Here is a 17,651-nt window from a genome sequence, read left to right as displayed (position 1 = left end):
GTTATGGTGGGGATGGTAAAGTGAAGGATGAACAGAGCCACTTCTGAATACACACATGGCACTTTTTTTAAGATCCAAGGAGAGAACCAGTATGGATGGTTAAACCACTATTTGTTAGCATCCAGGGTAGGCTTTGGACGCAAAATTATAATGCCTGTTCGCTCCCTTTGAAAAGGGAACAGATCTGCATGCAAGAGTTATTCCATCTAATATAGAAACCTTTAGAATAGTGCAGGGCTGGCCACGCATGAGGCAAGGTGAGGCAACTGCCACAGATGGCAGGAGGCATAGGGCAGCAGATTTGGCCACCAAGGAATGTTTTGTCCACTGCTGCTGCTTGGATGGCAGTGACTGCAGCAGCACACTCCTTGGAGGCTGGATCTGCTCTCTCCTCCGCAGCAGCCCTAATGCCGCCTCTGTAGTGGCCTCTTGGTGAATAGGAGCTGCTGCTGGTCTTCCACTTGTTTCCAGTGAAGATCTTTATTCCCCCTTTGTTCTTGATGTATATGTTCACTTACTCCATCTTCCCTGGTTTGTCCCACATAGCAGACACTGGCATATTAAAATGCACACAAAAAATCTGCCTGTCGGTCATTGTGCACAAGCAAAAAAAAAAGTTACCTGTGCATTGTGATGGCACCCACTTTCCCCTGAATTAGCACGCAAATGCTGAACTGTGTGTGTGTGTGTGTGTGTGTGTGTAAGTTGCCATCTTGAAGTGCCCTTCAGTTTCCTCCTGGCTTCCCAGCAGCACAGCATTTTTTAGGGCACCTTGTCTTCCAACCACAGTGGGAGCAACGGCAGACAAAGTCGCACAGACAAGGCTTCCCGCTTTGAAATGCAGGCCAGAAAAAAATCTCATCCACCCCGCCAAGCTTATTCTGGTGTTCTGGTGCGGAGGCCTCTCAGTCGAGAAAAACAAGCGAGCTATTTTCATGCCGCCAACAGAGAGGCTGGGAGCCTAGAGCCAAGTGGCAGCAAGCTGGAAATCAGGATCCTACAGAACTGCAAAGAGCAAAAGCTTATGCTCTCCATCTCATGATGCCCTTTGATTGCAGCCCAAATGTCAGAATGGCAGCCTTTGCAACCCATTGTTCCTGGATTTGGCCTTAGAAGTGCCTCTCCCACCCCCACCCCAATGCATAACTAAGCACAGCATCTGAAGTGCATGAGCTAAGCATTAGTTCCAGCCCCTCCCCTCCCCAATCCCCAAGTGCTGGCAACAGACGCTCCCTAGATACCCTAGGCATCCATTCAGTTGTCAACAGAAGCACACAAAGCAGCCTCGTCACTCAATATATAGGTTTCTTTTAATATAAAAAAGTGTCTATTAAAAATTCCTTCCTAAATACACAAAAAGACCAGTTGGGGCACAGGGAGGGGGGAGGGGAAGCAAAATAAAAAGAGGGGCTTTGAGGGGTGGTGTGGATGAAGGCAACGTGGCCTGGGGAAGGAATCAAGCAAGCAGGAGCTTATATGGTGACAAATCAGGTGTGTTCTGTCTCCAGTCGACTACCAAGTCTGGTATATTTAGTCGTACAGTTCAGATCAGTAATGGGTAACACAGAACAGGGGTGGGGGTCTTCCTCTTTTTTTAAGTTTCTTTCTTTTTTTTTGTTTTTGCACAATCCACAAAGCTGTACATAAGTTTCCAAATCCAGGAAAAGGAGGGAATAGAGAGGGCAGGACAAAGGTGGAAAAAGAAGTCACTCGCTCACACGCACACACACATACACCCTGAGCTCAGCACTGGCGCAACGGGGCACACATGGAAGAAATACGGTTTACAAGTGGCCAATGAGAACTCAGAAAATGCCGCTGCTCCCCTCCCTCTCCCTAACAAAAGAGGGTGCATTTGCTTGTCTTTAATCTCCCCCCACCCACTTTTCTTTTTAAAATACAAATTTGGATCTTTGGGTGCGTACTGCCAAAAAACAAAACAAAACAAAAAAATAAAAATCCCGCCCCCCTCAACAAACAATAAAAAAGCAACTTAAAACCTCAAGGAAACCCATGCTGAAATTTGCACATCACAAAACCACAGCAGATGTACAGATGCAATATACAATACACGATTTATAATAAAACATTATATACAATAAATAGCTTCTTGTTACTTTTTGTCAATCAATCTGCAAATAGATTTCTCAGTGCATATCTGACACAATTAGCTTCTCTCCTGCTTTGACTCTCTCTGGACTCCTTTTTTTCTTCTTCTTCTCCTCTCAATATATATTTCTGATTTTGAAAACGCGCTCTGTGTGTGTGTGTGTGTGTGTTCGTGTGTTTTCATTGTGTTTGCTCTTTTGTATTTTTTTTCATTTTTTTATATATTTTTGAAAAGTATTTACAATTGCTGGTTTTGTGCAGAAAGAAAAGCCCCATTTTCCCACCCTCCACCCCACCTTGCTTCTCAACAAAGGAGACACAAGCATCTCAGTGACAGACCTGGGGTTGGGGGCAGCAGGGAGAGGCAGGAGAGGCAGTAACATAGAGGGCCACAGTAATACAGGTGTGTATTGGGGTTGGGCAGGGGGGCAGGGAGGGAAAGGCAACACGAGGCTTCTGTCTTCTTGCTGGGACTTCTCAGTGGATGAGGATTCTTCAAGGGGGAAGTCCTCCTTCTCTCTACCCAGCCTCCTGAAGGAGCAATGTCAAGAGGAACCAAGAAGGGTGCATTTCCGTTTGTCACAAGAGCATAGCCAGTGTGGTCGGGGGAGGATCTTCCTGTTGGTTGTGGGAACTGGGAACAGAAACAAAGGGAAAGAATTAAGAGCAATGACACGGAAGCTAGGCTTGAGGAACCTGGTGCCCTCCAAATCATGCTGGATGTTAACTCTGATCAGTCCCAGCCAGCATTGGTTGGTTGTTAGGGAAGATGGGAGTTGTACTCTGGCAATATATGGAGGGCCACAGGTTCCCCACCTTCGGGTAAATAGCACCAGCATAACAACAGCAGGTCAGTGCAGCCAAGTGGCTCCCGAGTATGTGGGTTTTCAAAAGTAGCCTCCGATTCAGAATGCAACAGTTTTAGAGGGCCTCTGAACATACGTAGTGTTTGCCTTGAACACATGAAGCTGTCTTGTACGAGTCAAACCCCTGCTCCATCTCACTCACTGTTGTCTCCTTTGTTTGGTGGCCTGAAATTCTTTTACTTAGGGATTCCAGGGACTGAACTCAGGATCTTCTGCAGGCAGCGCATGTACTCTACCACTGAGCTACCATATCATCCCAGTGTGTGGCTTTTCTTTCTTACTAGAGGTATCAGGGCATTGTTCAGCCACAGATCTGCTATCTACTCATGGCACGTTGCAATCTATGCCCATCTATGGGAGGTGTATTATATTAGCCTACGATGTCTCTTGATGCCATTCAACAAATCTTTCAGTATAAGGACCAAGCTATTTGTGACTGTAACGGTGTAGCTCTGCTCCTGGGTCCAGGGTTTTTTGTCCAGCCCTGAAGTGAACAATTGTGAATTGTGCATAGCTCTTGTTATTATTTATTGATAGGGGATTTAAACCCTTGCATGTTGTTTTTAACACTTTGCCCCTGTTTGTTCTCGTACCGCATCACTGGAACATAGAGCTCATAGACTTATAGAATTGTAGAGACCCAAGGGGTCATCTGGTCCAACCACCCACAATGCAGGAATCCTGCCTATCAGACCACTGGTCCATCTAGCTCAGAACTGTTTACAATGACTAACAGCGGCTCTTCATGGTTTCAGATAAGGTTCTCTCCTAGCCTGACCTGGAGGTGCCACAGATTGAACTTTGGGCTTTCTGCATGCAAGGCAGATGCTCTACCACTGAGCTATGGGCCTTACAGAAAAAAGTGCCCCTATTTGTTAATGGGATGTCTATTCCGCCTACCCACCCCCTCACTTTTTTGCAAATTATATTGCTAGTATAGGGCCCCCGATTTGGATGAAGACTGCAACGGGATGGAAAGGGGTTAAAGGCCCCCTACCCCTCACAGAATAGTTCCAATCTGGAATGGGGCCTCTACACAGACAATTTGTAAGGGGGAAATGCTGCATTCGAGGTCAGAACTACCTAGTTAAGAGCACTTGTAGTTTAAACGCATGCAGTCGGCCCCTGAAAACAAAAGGGAGAAACAGACTGGCCCTAGGGTGGCTTGGTAGAGTGCAATACTGACTGAATGAGAGATTGTGGCCACCGTCCTTTGGACAGAAAAGGGAGCTTAGGAATACCTGAATGTTTGAGTGTATGGAGGTTGAAGGGCTGATATGCACAAGAGCTGGCCTGGCAGCTTTGCACCTTAAAAATCTCAAGATGTATGCAGGCAGACTGTCGTTACTCAGTCCTGAACTGGGCTGCCACGGAGACTGTCTTGCCCAAGGATCCTCCAAAACATGGAGCCACCAGTGGTACCGCAGTCACGTCATGTGTGGTTAGAGGTACCAACTGTGTGGTTCCAAGGTGTTCACATACATGTTCTGGGACTGAATCCAAGCTCAGTATTTAGCCCTGGTCACACCATGGAGATCTTTCCAGCCATGCCTAAACAAAAACAGCAGGCACTGCTTCCGAGTCCAAGGGACCTAGCTTTGTAGTTCCAGAGGCAGAGCCACCTGGGGATCAAGAGGCATAAAAATGCAGAGGAATGGCGCGTTCCAACCCTCCCGTGACAGATGCTGGAGGCCCTCAGGCAGAAGAAACAGAGTGACAGGCATCCTAGCGAGGCAAAGGATGAGGAGAGCTAAGGGATCAGTTGTCATAGAGACTGTTACTGCTAAGACTTGTTCAGCTTAGTTAGCATGGGAGAGCAGGAGAAGGTGCCCATTGGACAGCTACCGCTGAGAGGCTCTCAGAAGTGGCATCAAAATGGATGCTAGTAGGAAGGGACTGAGAAGCAGCAACAGGAGGAGAAGGGGGGACAGTGTTGACCACAGCAGCCCTAGAAACACATGTTTAAAGGGTGGATGGAAGTGGATGCCCTAGCTAAGGCCTGCCTCTGAAACCTTTCTCCCAGCTCTGCCCTATTCATTTTAAAAACCATGGATTCTGGGCAGGGATGCAGCCTAGTGGGTTCTGACAGAAACTGAGCTTTTTGCACTTCAAACCTGACCATGGAGACCCTTGACACCAGCCCTGTTCAGTAGTGAGTAATGATAGCCAGTCTGCACACAGCTTGAGATTTTAAGGTGTAGAGCTGCTAAGTCAGCTTCTGTATATATTAACCTTTCCATCCTAGTATGCTCAATCAGGTATTCCTCCAAGCCCTCCTTTCTATCAAAAAGTGGGTGCCCAGCATGTCCCACCCTGCAGTGAAAAAAGAAGCAAGTAAGCAAACAAACAACCAACAACCCAAAGCTTTTTGGCAACTTTTTTAGTGTGGGGTGAAGAAGCTACATATAGAGGTTCATGCAGGAGCAAGTCCACAGTGGCCACTCACAAGTCACCATTTTGCTCTGCTGTCACCACCTCTGTCTCAGAACAATGGAAGATGGGTGTGCAGAGGAAAAAAACACTCTTCTACTCCATTGTTAAGTCTCTCATTCAGCAGCAGGAGACATGATGAGCTGAGGCTGCGCTCACAACTTGGTTCCTGGAGCAGGTGTCAGGGATCGGCACTGTGGGGACCCCAAAAGAGGCCCCACTGTGGACTTCTGGCTCCCCTGGGCCCTGCTCCTCTTCTTCCTCTTTGCTGCCACTGTCTGTTCAGTGGCCTCTTGGAGCAGCTGTGCAGATAGCATGCAAATAGGCATCAGTGAACAGCAAGGAGGAACAAATTCCTTCCAGTAGCACCTTAAAGACCAACTAAGTCAGTTCTTGGTATGAGCTTTCGTGTGCATGCACACTTCTTCAGATACTGCACACTTCTTCAGATACTGGTATCTGAAGAAGTGTGCATGCACACGAAAGCTCATACCAAGAACTGACTTAGTTGGTCTTTAAGGTGCTACTGGAAGGAATTTGTTTTGTTTTGACTATGGCAGACCAACACGGCTACCTATCTGTAACAGCAAGGAGGAAGTGAGCCCACTCATAGAGGAGAGGCTTCACAAGGGCATCTTGCCCCAAAGCCCCCTCAAAAACTCTGCAACCAACACTGCATAGCAAACCGTGTGGGTGCGATTCTGCCTGCAACATAGATATTATTGCCTGCTAGTTGTTTTCAGGCCACTACTGAAACCAGATTCAGAAAGGGGACAAGCTGTCATGAGCTGCAGCCCCCCACCATCCTGTTCTTCTCAGTGCCCTCAGCAGTCACACTGGTTGAGGACTGCTTGCCTACTTGCCAACCAGACGTATGAAAAGATAGGACAGAGGAGCAGGAAAATGATAAAAGGAATGAGACCCCACAGCCAATACAAAGATTGTTGTAAAAGTACATAATTTCTGAACTGGAATTTTCAAAAACACTTTCATATGTAAAGCTACAATGTCGGAGAGATAGGCCATAATCCTTCTCTGAGTCCTGCCACAATTTCTATGCATTTCCTTACTCTCCATCATTTGTCCTGCTTCAAGATTTGCAGCACAGAGCTATGCGGGATATAGCAGCCATGCTCCCTGACCACTGCAGATCTGATTCAGCAGGCTCCCCTCTGGCTTTTGAGCCTTGCTCAGCCCACACACTTTCCAGTCTACATAGCCTTGAGTGGTGTATAAACATGCTCTTAAAGAGAGTGTGAAGATTATCTGTGTGCTGAATTCTATATCCGGTGCCAATTTCTGCATTTGTGCAGAGGGGGCTGTGGAATGCACTCCTTTCTCCAGTCCGTTTCTTGATTATTTCATGTATCAACTGGAAAATGTACTTGAGCAGGGCCTGCTTACACGTTTTGTACACTGCCTTGATCTTTGAAGAGGGGCTGTAGCTCAGTGGGGGAGCCCCTGCTTTGCATGCCAAAGGTCCTGCGTTCAATCCTCCACATCTTCAGGTAGAGCTGAGGAGGACTCTAGAGATTGCCAGTCAGTGTAGACAATACTAAGCTAGATGGACCAATGGGGTCTGACTCAGTATAAGGCAGCTTCCAGGCTTCATGATGGTGGTGATGATGATGATTATTATTCCCCATATTTTTTCCTGACAGGACTTAAGGCAGCTTGCATATAAAAATAAGAACTGCTAAAAGCAAAGAAAAAAATCATCATTAAAAAGCAATTAAACATGGATAGAAATAAAACCATATACATATATAAAATCTTTTAAAATCATACGAATAATTACAATAAAAGCAGCACGGCACCAGCCGTTTCATTAAAAGCAGCCAGTCCCCAAAAGCCTGTTAGAACAAATAAGTAAGCAACAACCTACTTCCCCGATTATTATTTTTTTAAAGTCAGGTTTTCAATGCATAGTGTTCTGTGGATTCCTGAGAGCTCAGTGGCAGAGATAAAAGGATAAACATCAAAGAAAGGGTTAAGGAAATAAACAGACCCATCTCTCCCCCACACAACACACTTTCCATTGAATGGGCTTAAATGAGCACTTAATGTGACTTTAATATGGCTGTTTCAGTATGCTAATCCAATATCGATTGATTGTAAAAAGGGACGCCCTCTCTGAAATTGAACAAGCCAGTGAGAAACAGACCTGGCATGCAATTAGTGCCAAATTACCCAGGCCCTGATGGCTTTGAGTGCATCCTGATTAGAGCTGGAAACTCACGTGGAAAGGGGCAAATTCCAGACAGACACCTGCACTCCAGGAAAATGCTTTCTGATGGTGGCAAACTCTAGGCAGGGAGGGTGTGTGCAAAAGGTGCAGCAGCACAATCAAGAGGATTAAAGGAACAGGTGTGCGTCTAGACATGGTTTAGCCAGAGAAAAACTGAACAAGGGTTGGGCCGAACGAGAGTTCAGGATGACCCGAGCCTGGAAACGGGCAATTGTTTTAAGAGGTGAAGTTGGTGACAAAACAGTAGCATCATCACTTGGGGGGGGCATACACCCATAAATTATGTTCCACTTGGACCCAATGCAAGGCCAATCCTGCCTTTAGGTAGAGTGAAGCAGATGCTCAGGCAGTGAATGCTGGGGAGGGCATTGGCTGATCTCCTGATCCCGATTCCCAGGATATGTCTGCACATGCCACACCACTTGACAGTTGGCCCTCTTGGTTGGGTGACCCTTCAGACATTTATGGGATGGGGACATGCGGTAGGGGAAGAGGAAACGGCAGTCCTGCTGTGCCAATGGAACTCCACCAGTGTTGCTCTCATGCATCTCACAGTGAGACATTTTATTTTCCCACAAGGCCCTGAAAGGACATTAGACTGCTAGCATTGTAGGAGACTGAGATTGTTACTTACTGGCAGATGATGGTGTCCCCAAGGCCCGTTCACAGACTTGTAAAATCTTCTGGGCTCTCCAAAGAAATTAAGCAACGGCAACAAAAATGTTCGTTTTTAATAAAAAAAAATGCAAACAAACAACCTGGGAGAAAAATAATAATAATAATATAATAATAAAAACTGCACAAAAGAAAGATGAGAAGAAAAAAGAAAAAGAACTACGAGGAGGAGGAGGAAAATGCTGAGTCTCCAATCTTCATTACTGAGTTTTCATTTGAGTTCACAGATTAGACGGTTCTCTTTTCCCTCTCCCAAAAAGAAACAAAAATAAATTTCCCCTTCCCATGGCTATCCATGTAGGTTGTCCATTGCCTTCCGGTGTGTTTCTCGTATGCATGCTGTGGGTGGGTGGTGCTGGGCATCACGGGTGCTCCCCTGGCTCTCGCACTCCACGTGGGCAGTGGCTGTGATCGTTCGATTGTCTTTTTGCTGGACTGCAGGGTGGGAGGAGAGGAGGGCTGACAACATGGTCTGGTTCAAAAATCGTCTCCATGCCATTCTCAAAGAAAGCGAGTTTTTTATTTTTATTTTTTTAATATATTTTCTTTTTTCTTTCTTTTTTAAAAAGGGGGTGTTTATCTCTCTCCTTTTCCCCTCTTTTCCTTTCTCTCTCTCTTATTTTTTTCTTAGAAAACCCCCCCAAAAGAACCAACAAACAAACGAACAAAAAGATCAGTTTTTGATTTCCATTAAATACAGAACTTGAAAAGTGTTCCAGAAAAAGTGCTGGCTAAAGTAGCTCTGAAAAAGAGAGGGGGAAGGGAGGAGAAAAAAAGAAAAAAGAGAAACATGTATCAAAACGTGGCCCATTCCATCAGAGCATGCACATTCATTCTGGAGCATGGAGCCCGAGGGGCCAAAACCCTTTTGTCCGACAAATCCCCTTATTTGAATCTTCAGTTTAGTAGGCCTTTAAAAGAACCTACTAAACCTCTCCTTGTACATATGCTTGTTGCTTTTATTTAGAGTAGAGATTGATAGATAACTTATGGTCTATACATATTATGGCCATGTATCCTGCTAACTGACCTATCCACATGGTCAGTTTTATCTGACCCTTACTGGGCCTACTTAAATTTAAATAACCTGTCACTTTAAAAAAAGTCTAAAGTTTTTTTTCCATAGAGGAAAAATTACCTATTCAATTTATGTCCCCAACCCTTCCACCAAGGTGTTCTGTGTAACATTACACACACCATTTGTGTCAGGCTGAATTGCAGATCATTGTGCCTGTCAGAGGAGCCTGCATAAGCCCACCCCGCCCCCATTCCATCCCCTTCTGGGTCTGAAAATGGCCCACACATGCATGGCTGAATGTTCTTTGAATGCACGTACAGGAGTTGCCTGTATATAGGTTTGTGTTTTAGAAACCTGCTTTAAAAAGCTGTTCAAATATTTGTGAAAGAGATATTCCATAGTTTAGTACTGCACCCTTGGTAGAAACTGGACATTATGGTGTGTGTGTGTGGGTGTGTGTGGGTGTGGGTGTGGGTGTGGGTGTGATAGAGAGAGAGAGAGATGGAAAGCCACAGATTGGTTTTCCATCCTTTCTGTTCCACAAAGTCCTATAAGACAAAACACATGACAAAACGTCATTGCATGGTAAGATTCACTATCCCTGTAAACAGCAAATGACGTGGAGCGTGGGTGGGGAAACTCACATGGCAATGATATAACAGCACACATTTTTCTAAATTACACTGGGCCAGGAATGGGGAAACCTGTGGCTCTCTGGATGTTATTGGACTCCAACTCCCATGAGCCACAGCCAGCATGGCCCGTGTGAGGCAGCAGCAAAAAAGCTAATGCTATTCTAGGCTGCATCAACAAAAATATACAGTAGTGTCCAGATCATGGGAAATAACAGAGTAGTGCTCTATTCTGCCTTGGTCAGAACACACCTGGAATTCTGTAGCCATTTCTGGGCATCACTGTTTAAGAAAGATATTGACAAGCCAGAATGTGTGCAGAGGAGGGCGACCAAGATGATCAAGGGTCTGGAAATGAAGCCTTATGAGGAACGGTTGAGGGAGTTGGGTATGTTTAGCTTGCATTAGAGGAAAGTGAGAGGAGATATGATCATAGAATCATAGAGTTGGAATCGTAGAGTTGGAAGGAACCCTGAGGATCATCTAGTCCTCCCTGCAGCAGTGTAGGAATATGCAGCTATCCCATATGAGCACAACCTTGGTGTTATCAGCACCACACTCTAGCCAACTGAGCTATCCATGATTGCTTCAAGTTACTGGAAAGGAGATTCTGACAGAACATCAGGAAGAACTTTATGATAGCAGAGGCAGACTTACGGGAGCATGGCAGGTTGGCCCAAACTGGGTGTCAAGCTGAGAGGGTGCTGCAACAATGACTGTGGTGGTGGTGGTGTCGAATTTGGTGTTGCACAGGGTGCCACTGAAATTTGAAAGATCGAAGTCCGCCCCTGTATTGCAGGGGCTTGGACTCAATGACCCATGGGGTCACTTTCAACTCTATAATTCTATGATTCAAAATGTGGAACAGCATCTAGCTGTATTTGCATGTGTTAGTTCCTTGCTTGTACAAGGGTCTATACACTCACAATCATCATAAAACCCAGTGAGATTTGCAGATGAAAACCTTTTGCCTCCAATTGAACAATGTTCAGAGCACAACAGAATAATACTAAACTTGTGCTTGAGAGGCCTGCACTTGCTTCTGTTAGCTTTTGGTGACCACCTAACCAGCACTTTGGTCAGCATTCAACTAATGAGCCCTGACAATGGAAGGCTGTACAAGAACTTCTGCTGGCACAATGGGGTCCCCACCCCCCATGCACATACCCAGAATTGGTTCAGGAGAATCCTTGGAACAGCACATAAGAGGAAAGGGTAGAACATTCCACCAGGCAAGCGGAGATACTAGTGTTGGCAGAGGCGTTCAGCTTAGCATTATGCTGAATTCCTCCCTTAATATTATTTATTTATCTATTATTTCTTGCCTTTCTGCATATAGTCCCCAAGGTGGCTAACACAGCAATAACAGAAATATAATAAACCAAATAGCTTGGATCCATCTTGCTTTATAGCTACTTTCCCTCTCTAAAATCACCCCCAAATCTCCTGTTAACAGTTTTCACCTCTAGAGCTTGTAGAAAGGCATTATCAATACCTGCCCCTCATTCATGGAGTTTCTTTCACCTAGAGGTTCTTTAGAGCTCAGGCTGAAGTGCATTTCGGAAGTAGTGAAAGGCCCTTCAAGTTCAGGCATGCATCTGGAAGCTGAGGCTATGTACACATAGTTCCTATATTTACAGCATTTTGCTTTTTGCTAACTTGAGGGATGATTCACAGGTCCCTGTGTTTCTACTCCAGTGTGACAGCATCCTTTCTATAATATCTGAAGGGCGTTTGTGTGTCTGAAAATGTGTGTCCAGGAACTTCTGCTGACCATGACTTCTTGGAGACAGCCATAACACCCTACAGAAGTTACAGAAAGGGACAACGCCAACTTGGGACAAAGACACAGGGAACTGCATTTTGCTGTTACATGTGAAGTCATCATGAGCACAGAGCTATCTCGCCTACATTTTGCCTTAAGATGCAGAATACATATCTGCTTATTTACACCTCTGCCTGCATCTGTATAACATGCACACCCGTGTCATTCCTACAAAGGTCTCATTCCTATGTAGTAACTGCTGGCACACAGACATCTGCTTTAAGGGCCAACAGCCCTGCTTTAAGGGGCTTCAAGGATCTCAAAGCCACCACCTTTCTCCCCTCCCTTTGCCACAGTGCATCCCAGGTTTGATTCCCCCCCCCCCCGTCCCACCTTTCATGTGCCAGGAAGCCCTTTCCTGGCACAGCTGTGATGAAGCTGAGTTACACAACAAGCCCAAGACTCCCTCCCACTAAAGCATGTCCCCTCCCCCTCCCCCTTTTCTTCCAGCACCTACCCTGAAACAAAACCTCGTTGTCTGGTTGGCACTTCAGATGACACTACAATGAGGTGACTGTGAATGTGTCCTCAGGATGTTGCTCTAGCATTGGACCCAAAAACGCGCTCTTCTGGGCTGCAGTCATGATGGGGTGCCCTTGGGGTGCAAAACTGGGGTACCTATAGTTGTCCTGCAGCGGCAGCATAGAGTCTCTTGGGACTGGGGAGATATTCAAGTCGTTCATCAAGGGGCAAATGTAGGCCCCTCGGTGGTGGGCCCTTGCCATGTCCATAGGCTCCTTCTCGCTCTTGGAAGGGTTGGTGTTGGAGGGGCTGGTCAGGTGGGGGTTGAGGCAGGAGACATCTGGGCTTCTCCCCATGAAGTCCACTAGCATCCCAACCCCGGCTTTGTTGTCGTAGGGAGGGCTGCGGGTGCTGGAGGTGGGGGAGTACCAATAGCTGGGGTTTTTGCAGCTGGGCGAGTCATAGTGTGGCTGGGACATGGGCAGGTCCCGGCAAGACATGTGCGCGGCTGGGTGGGGCATGCCACCAGCCCCTTGCATGCTGTGTTTGAGCGAGTCGCAGGCCGGGAGCTTGCGGATATCGCTGGGCCTCAAGTCCTCTTTGAAGGCCAGGGTTGGGGAGCAGTTGGGCGAGAAGGCTTTCTGTAAGCTTGCTTCAAACACAGTCTGCTGAGGGGGCGGGGCAGCAAGCTGGTGGGGCAGGGTGGGGAAATGCTTGCTGTCCAGGTCTGCCTGCCCTAGGCCAGGGGAGTCACTCTGGAAGCCTTGCCCAAAGGTGCCGTCCGAAGGGGTGGAGGGGTTCATGGAATAGGGCCCAGCAAAGTCGCAGGGGTCCCTTTCGCTGAGCCCAAAGCCCCGCGACTGGGAGGGCAGTGGGGACATGCTGCTGTCTCCACTGTAGTAGTCCAGGCCCAAATCTGTACTGTCTTGAAACATGGGGTTCACTTGCTGGGATTTGGTAGGGAACTTGGTCTTGCCAGTGCCTCTCTCCTTCTTGGAGGCACAGGCACCTCGGGAGCCTCGTGGCTGCCTGGCCCCCGTGCCCCTCTTGGAGGGGTATGCACCTGTCGAGAAGTTCAGATGAGCAGCATCAAATATGTCCACTTTCTTCCTCCTACCACGTCCCGGCTTGGAGCTGCTCTGAAATAAGACACTCTGGTTCCAGTTGTAACCTGGGGCTGAAGATGACTCATTCCAGTCCATCATCAGCTTCTCCAGGCTAGAGAGGCTGGACTGGCCCTCACTAGACGAAGCCTCGCTGTTGGCCCTTCTGTAGCCAGCTGGCTGGTTGAACTGGGTACTGTCCGATGAGGACTCGGAGAAGGTCTCAGAGACGGTCTGCTGCTTGGCCTTCTGGGGTGTGTAGTTGGAGATATCCAGGATAACATTGGGTTCGTTGATATGGCAGTCAAAGCCTGGGTTGTAAAGCTGGCTGAAGGTTTCAGAGTTCCAGTCCAGGTTGCTGTAGCCTTGCCGGAAAGCCCACTGGGAGGCACTGGGAAACTGCCGGCAGTTCTCCGGGGAGGGCTGAAAGGAGACTGAGCCCTTAGGGACCATGTAGCCACCTGGGGACACAGTGCTTGCCCGGCTGTCGCACCTCATGGGTGTGTGGGAGGAGCTGGAGAACTGGCTGGGATCTGAGCTGTTGAAGAAGGAGGCCTTATTCAATGGCAAGCTGGGCCCCGAAGTCTGCTGGGCATAGCTGGCACTATGGGCACTGCTCGGTGATGAGGGCAAGCTGTTGCCACTGCCATACGTGAAGCTGCAGTCTTTGTTGTTGGGGCACTCCTGTGTGGCATGGTATGGCTTCCCTTGCTGGAACAAGCTAGAAGGTGTCACGCTCTGCCCACCACTGTTGCTGAAGCTGCCGTACTGTGCATAGCTGGAGGCTGCTGTGGAGTGGGCGGTGGGTGACCTGGAGACAGCTGAGAGAGGCGCCAGCTTCTGAAAGGCATCTGTGCTGCGGCATTCCGAAGCAGCCTGAGAAAGGCTGTATCCCGCAGATCGGCTGGGAGGGAACGACTGCCGGCTTGTCATGGCTGTGTGAAAGGGTGCCTCAGTAGTAGCAGTAGTGGTGGTGGAGGAGGGCGTGACTTTACCCCCTCTGCTTGGGTAAGATGCCATGCCCCTCTGTGTAGCGATGGCATTAGGAGGAGCCGTGTACGAAGGAGCAGATTTCCGTGACTCAGAGCGTGTATTTGAGAGGGCAAAGTCTAGCAAGTCAGAGGAATCATCTGAATCCAGCAGGGAGCGGAAATAGCCTGTGAAGAGGCTCTGTCTCTCCTGGCTTAGCTCGGACTGTGATGATGGGTTGCTCCCACCATAAAAACCAGTCCTACTGGATGAACTCGTCTCCAGTGTCGAAGAGTGGAAGGTCCGAGAGTCTTGGTAACTGCAGTTCCTGTTGGCTTGGCTGGAGAGGTGTCCATGATGGGACATCCAAAGACTTTCTTTGTCTCCGCCCCACTCGGAGGTCCCATCACTGAAGTTCTGGCCAAGGTTTTGCTCAGGAAACAGTGCCCCATTCTTGCGAGACCGCCTCTTCCTCTTCGGCTTCTCCATGGAGTCGGGCTCTGGCCGGCCCCTTTTTCGTGGGTGAACAGGGTCAGCATGCATGGCTGCTCCTGGGGCTGCCTTCTTCTTCTTGCCGATGCCTTCAAAAAAATCACTAAAGGAGCAGCGAGGTGACCGGGCAGAGTGGCCCCCTCCACGTCCAAACCCGCCTCCTTTACCACCACGTCTGCGGAAACCTTGGACCCGGTGCAAAAAGTGGGAGATGCTTTGAGTGTCTGGGGCTTGGTGGATGGAGTCTGGCTCACTTGGGGTCCAGCAGCGAGGCGGGGAGCAACGAGCCGAGCACTGGCTCTGGCGGTTTAGGAAGGCAAGCTTTGCCAGGACATCAGAGTAGTCAGCTTTACTATCATTGGTGTCGGCGACATACGAGGGCTGTGGTGATGCCAGTTTCTGTTTCCTCCTCCTCCGCTTTTTCACTTCTGGGGTGGGTTCCTTGGGTTTGCAGGGACCCAGCATCAGGTTTTTTGGGGGTCTCCCCCGCTTGCGCTTCAGGATAATAGGCATTTCACCTGGAGGAAAGACCACCACCACATTACGACCATTGTTCTTCATCTTCAGCAGCGGAGTTGGCTCCAACGAGCTGCAGGTTGTAAGCTCTTTGCCTTCCAGGTTCAAGTTGCTGTTGAGGGAGGACACTTTGTATGTCGTCTTGTTCCTCCTCCCAAGGGAGACAGGGATCTTGGCCATCTTCACCACCATCCTTCGCACTCCACGGCACTTGGGTTTTTGGACCTGCAGGTTGGCGGCTGGTTTCTGGCCATCTTCAGGTTCCAGTGGGGAAACAATGGGCTCCATCACTTCTGCTGTCACCGGCATCCTGACTTCATCTGGTTGTGCCATCACCACCTCCACCGGTACAGCCATGGGGAGGACTCTGTTCTCAGCTACAATCTCTGCCCGCCGGCCCCGGCCACCTCTCCGCCGGCGGCAGAGCATCTTTGGTTTATCTGTTCTACGTAGAGCATATTTCCTGTGATCATCCCTTCCCCGCCCTCCTCCTCGCCTTACTACTCCTCTCAGGGAGCAGCCTCCAAGGTGGGAGCTGGGCGGCAGCGAATGTGCTCCTAGGGACTCGTCTGTCCCTAGCTGGGGCTGGGAGTCTAACAACTTGGGCAGGGGGCCTAGCAGCTGGGCTTCCGGATCCAGAAGCTGGGCTTGGGAGTCGAGCAATTGGTGGTCCAGAGTCCCTAAAGACTGGAGCCCTAGTGGCTCAGAAAGGGGTTCCAGGGACTGAAGTGATAGTGATTCAGACAAGGGCTCCAGATTCTGCAGCTCCAAATGCTCCAGAGTCTGCAGCCCCAGTGGCGCAGGCAGTGGCTCCACCGTCTGCAGTGCCAGCGGTTCTGGAGGAGGCTCTAAAGACTTAGAGTCTACTAGCTGAGGCTGGTGTTCCAGAGACTGTGAACCAATTAACTGGGATCTTGAATCTAGCCCCTGGCTTTGCAGCAACTGGGAGTGGGGCTCCAGATGTTGATGATCTATTAACTGGGGGCCTGGGCATGCCAAAGAAGCCAGTTCGCTCAGGATATCTGTATCAGCCAGTTCGGGATAATCAGTGGCATCAGATTCCAAGCTGCTAGCTTCATCTATGCTGCTTGATGATGCCTTCAAAGCAGGGCTACTCTGGGTGGCGGGGTACTGGGCACTCTGAGTGTCCCCCTCTGACTCTCCTTCACAGATGCCAGTGGGTCGGGTCTGCTTGGGCAGCTCAGCTTTGGTGCTGCCCTGCACTGCTACCTCTTCGGGGCTACGGATGCTGCTGGCAAGCATGGGTGAGGAGTAGAAGCTGTACTGCAGGCCCTGATCCTGGCCTTCATCGTTGAGTGGTGGGTGGCTGTTAAGCTCTAGGCCACTGCAGTCCAGGTGAACGCCACAGCTCTTCAGGTCCTGGGAGAGGCGGTTGATGTCCTTCATGATGTCTATGAGCTGCACCACAGGGTAGAGGTTGATACGGCCATTTCCACACTTGCTCTTTAGCAGCGAGATGATGTTGTCAATGTTGCACCTTCCTGAGGCCAGAGTGGCATTGGAGAAGGTCTTGGCAGCTCTGTCGTGCGTGGCTGTCTCATCTAGGCCCCGGGTGTCAACAGGGCAGCCCAGAACATTGGCCGATGGCAAATCCTCTGCCTTGGTGCTGCCATGGGCGTGAAAGCTCTTGTACCGGTCAGCCGTCTCAGCATGACGCAGTGAGCTAGACTTGTGCTCACGGCCTAATGCTGAACAGGAACCTTCAGGAAAGCTGAGCATGCTGAATGACAAGGCTTTTTCAGCCAGACATGCTGAAACCTTTTGACCAGGGTGCCCTGCCTGGTATAACTTTGGCTCTTGGGAGTAATCAGAAGAACTGCGGATGGCGCCTCCTGCTGGTGGGACTGACGGGCCCTGTGATTTCAGGCGCTTCCTAAATTCTTCTTCACCGGCATTCCTCTTGGCAGAACAGTTGCTGGGATGTACATCTGCAAACGTGGAACCTGGACCTGGAACAGGCAAAGAGGAGACATTAAGTTTTTCATGTTAATTGGTTCATGTAGAAGTGTGTGAAAGACTTCAATATAAGACAGCATTCACTTCTGAGGCTTCATGGAGGATGCTATTATTGTTATTATTTAAATTTGTTAGTCATTTTATCTTGCCCAGGGCAACCCAAAGCAACTTATGGCCAAACAAACAAACAAACAGACAATAAACCCAACATAGATACGTTAAAACCAAGAGGAAAGAGAAATACGTTAAAAATATCCCACCCACTTCTAAAAGGCCACAAATAAAGTCCTGATTAATATAGAGGAAAGTTTTTGCCCGGTGCCTAAAAA

At 48.6% G+C, this 17,651-nt stretch overlaps 1 protein-coding gene across 1 annotated transcript in view; it reads right to left on the bottom strand.

The window, feature by feature from the left end:
• Positions 1–1,292: 1,292 nt before the first annotated feature.
• The window catches only part of AHDC1 (AT-hook DNA binding motif containing 1), a 195,659-nt gene continuing 179,300 nt past the window's right edge, over positions 1,293–17,651 (bottom strand). Inside the window, 3 exon segments of the mRNA XM_081868629.1 lie at positions 1,293–2,743; positions 8,288–9,070; positions 12,261–17,315. Of these exon segments, the coding sequence (XP_081724755.1) occupies positions 12,304–17,315 (5,012 nt within the window). The 3' untranslated portion in view covers positions 1,293–2,743; positions 8,288–9,070; positions 12,261–12,303.

The sequence above is a fragment of the Podarcis erhardii genome, assembly GCF_964252035.2.
Source record: "Podarcis erhardii genome assembly, chromosome: 7".
NCBI classification, from domain to species: domain Eukaryota; kingdom Metazoa; phylum Chordata; class Lepidosauria; order Squamata; family Lacertidae; genus Podarcis; species Podarcis erhardii.
This window is presented reverse-complemented; position numbering and strand designations above follow the sequence as displayed.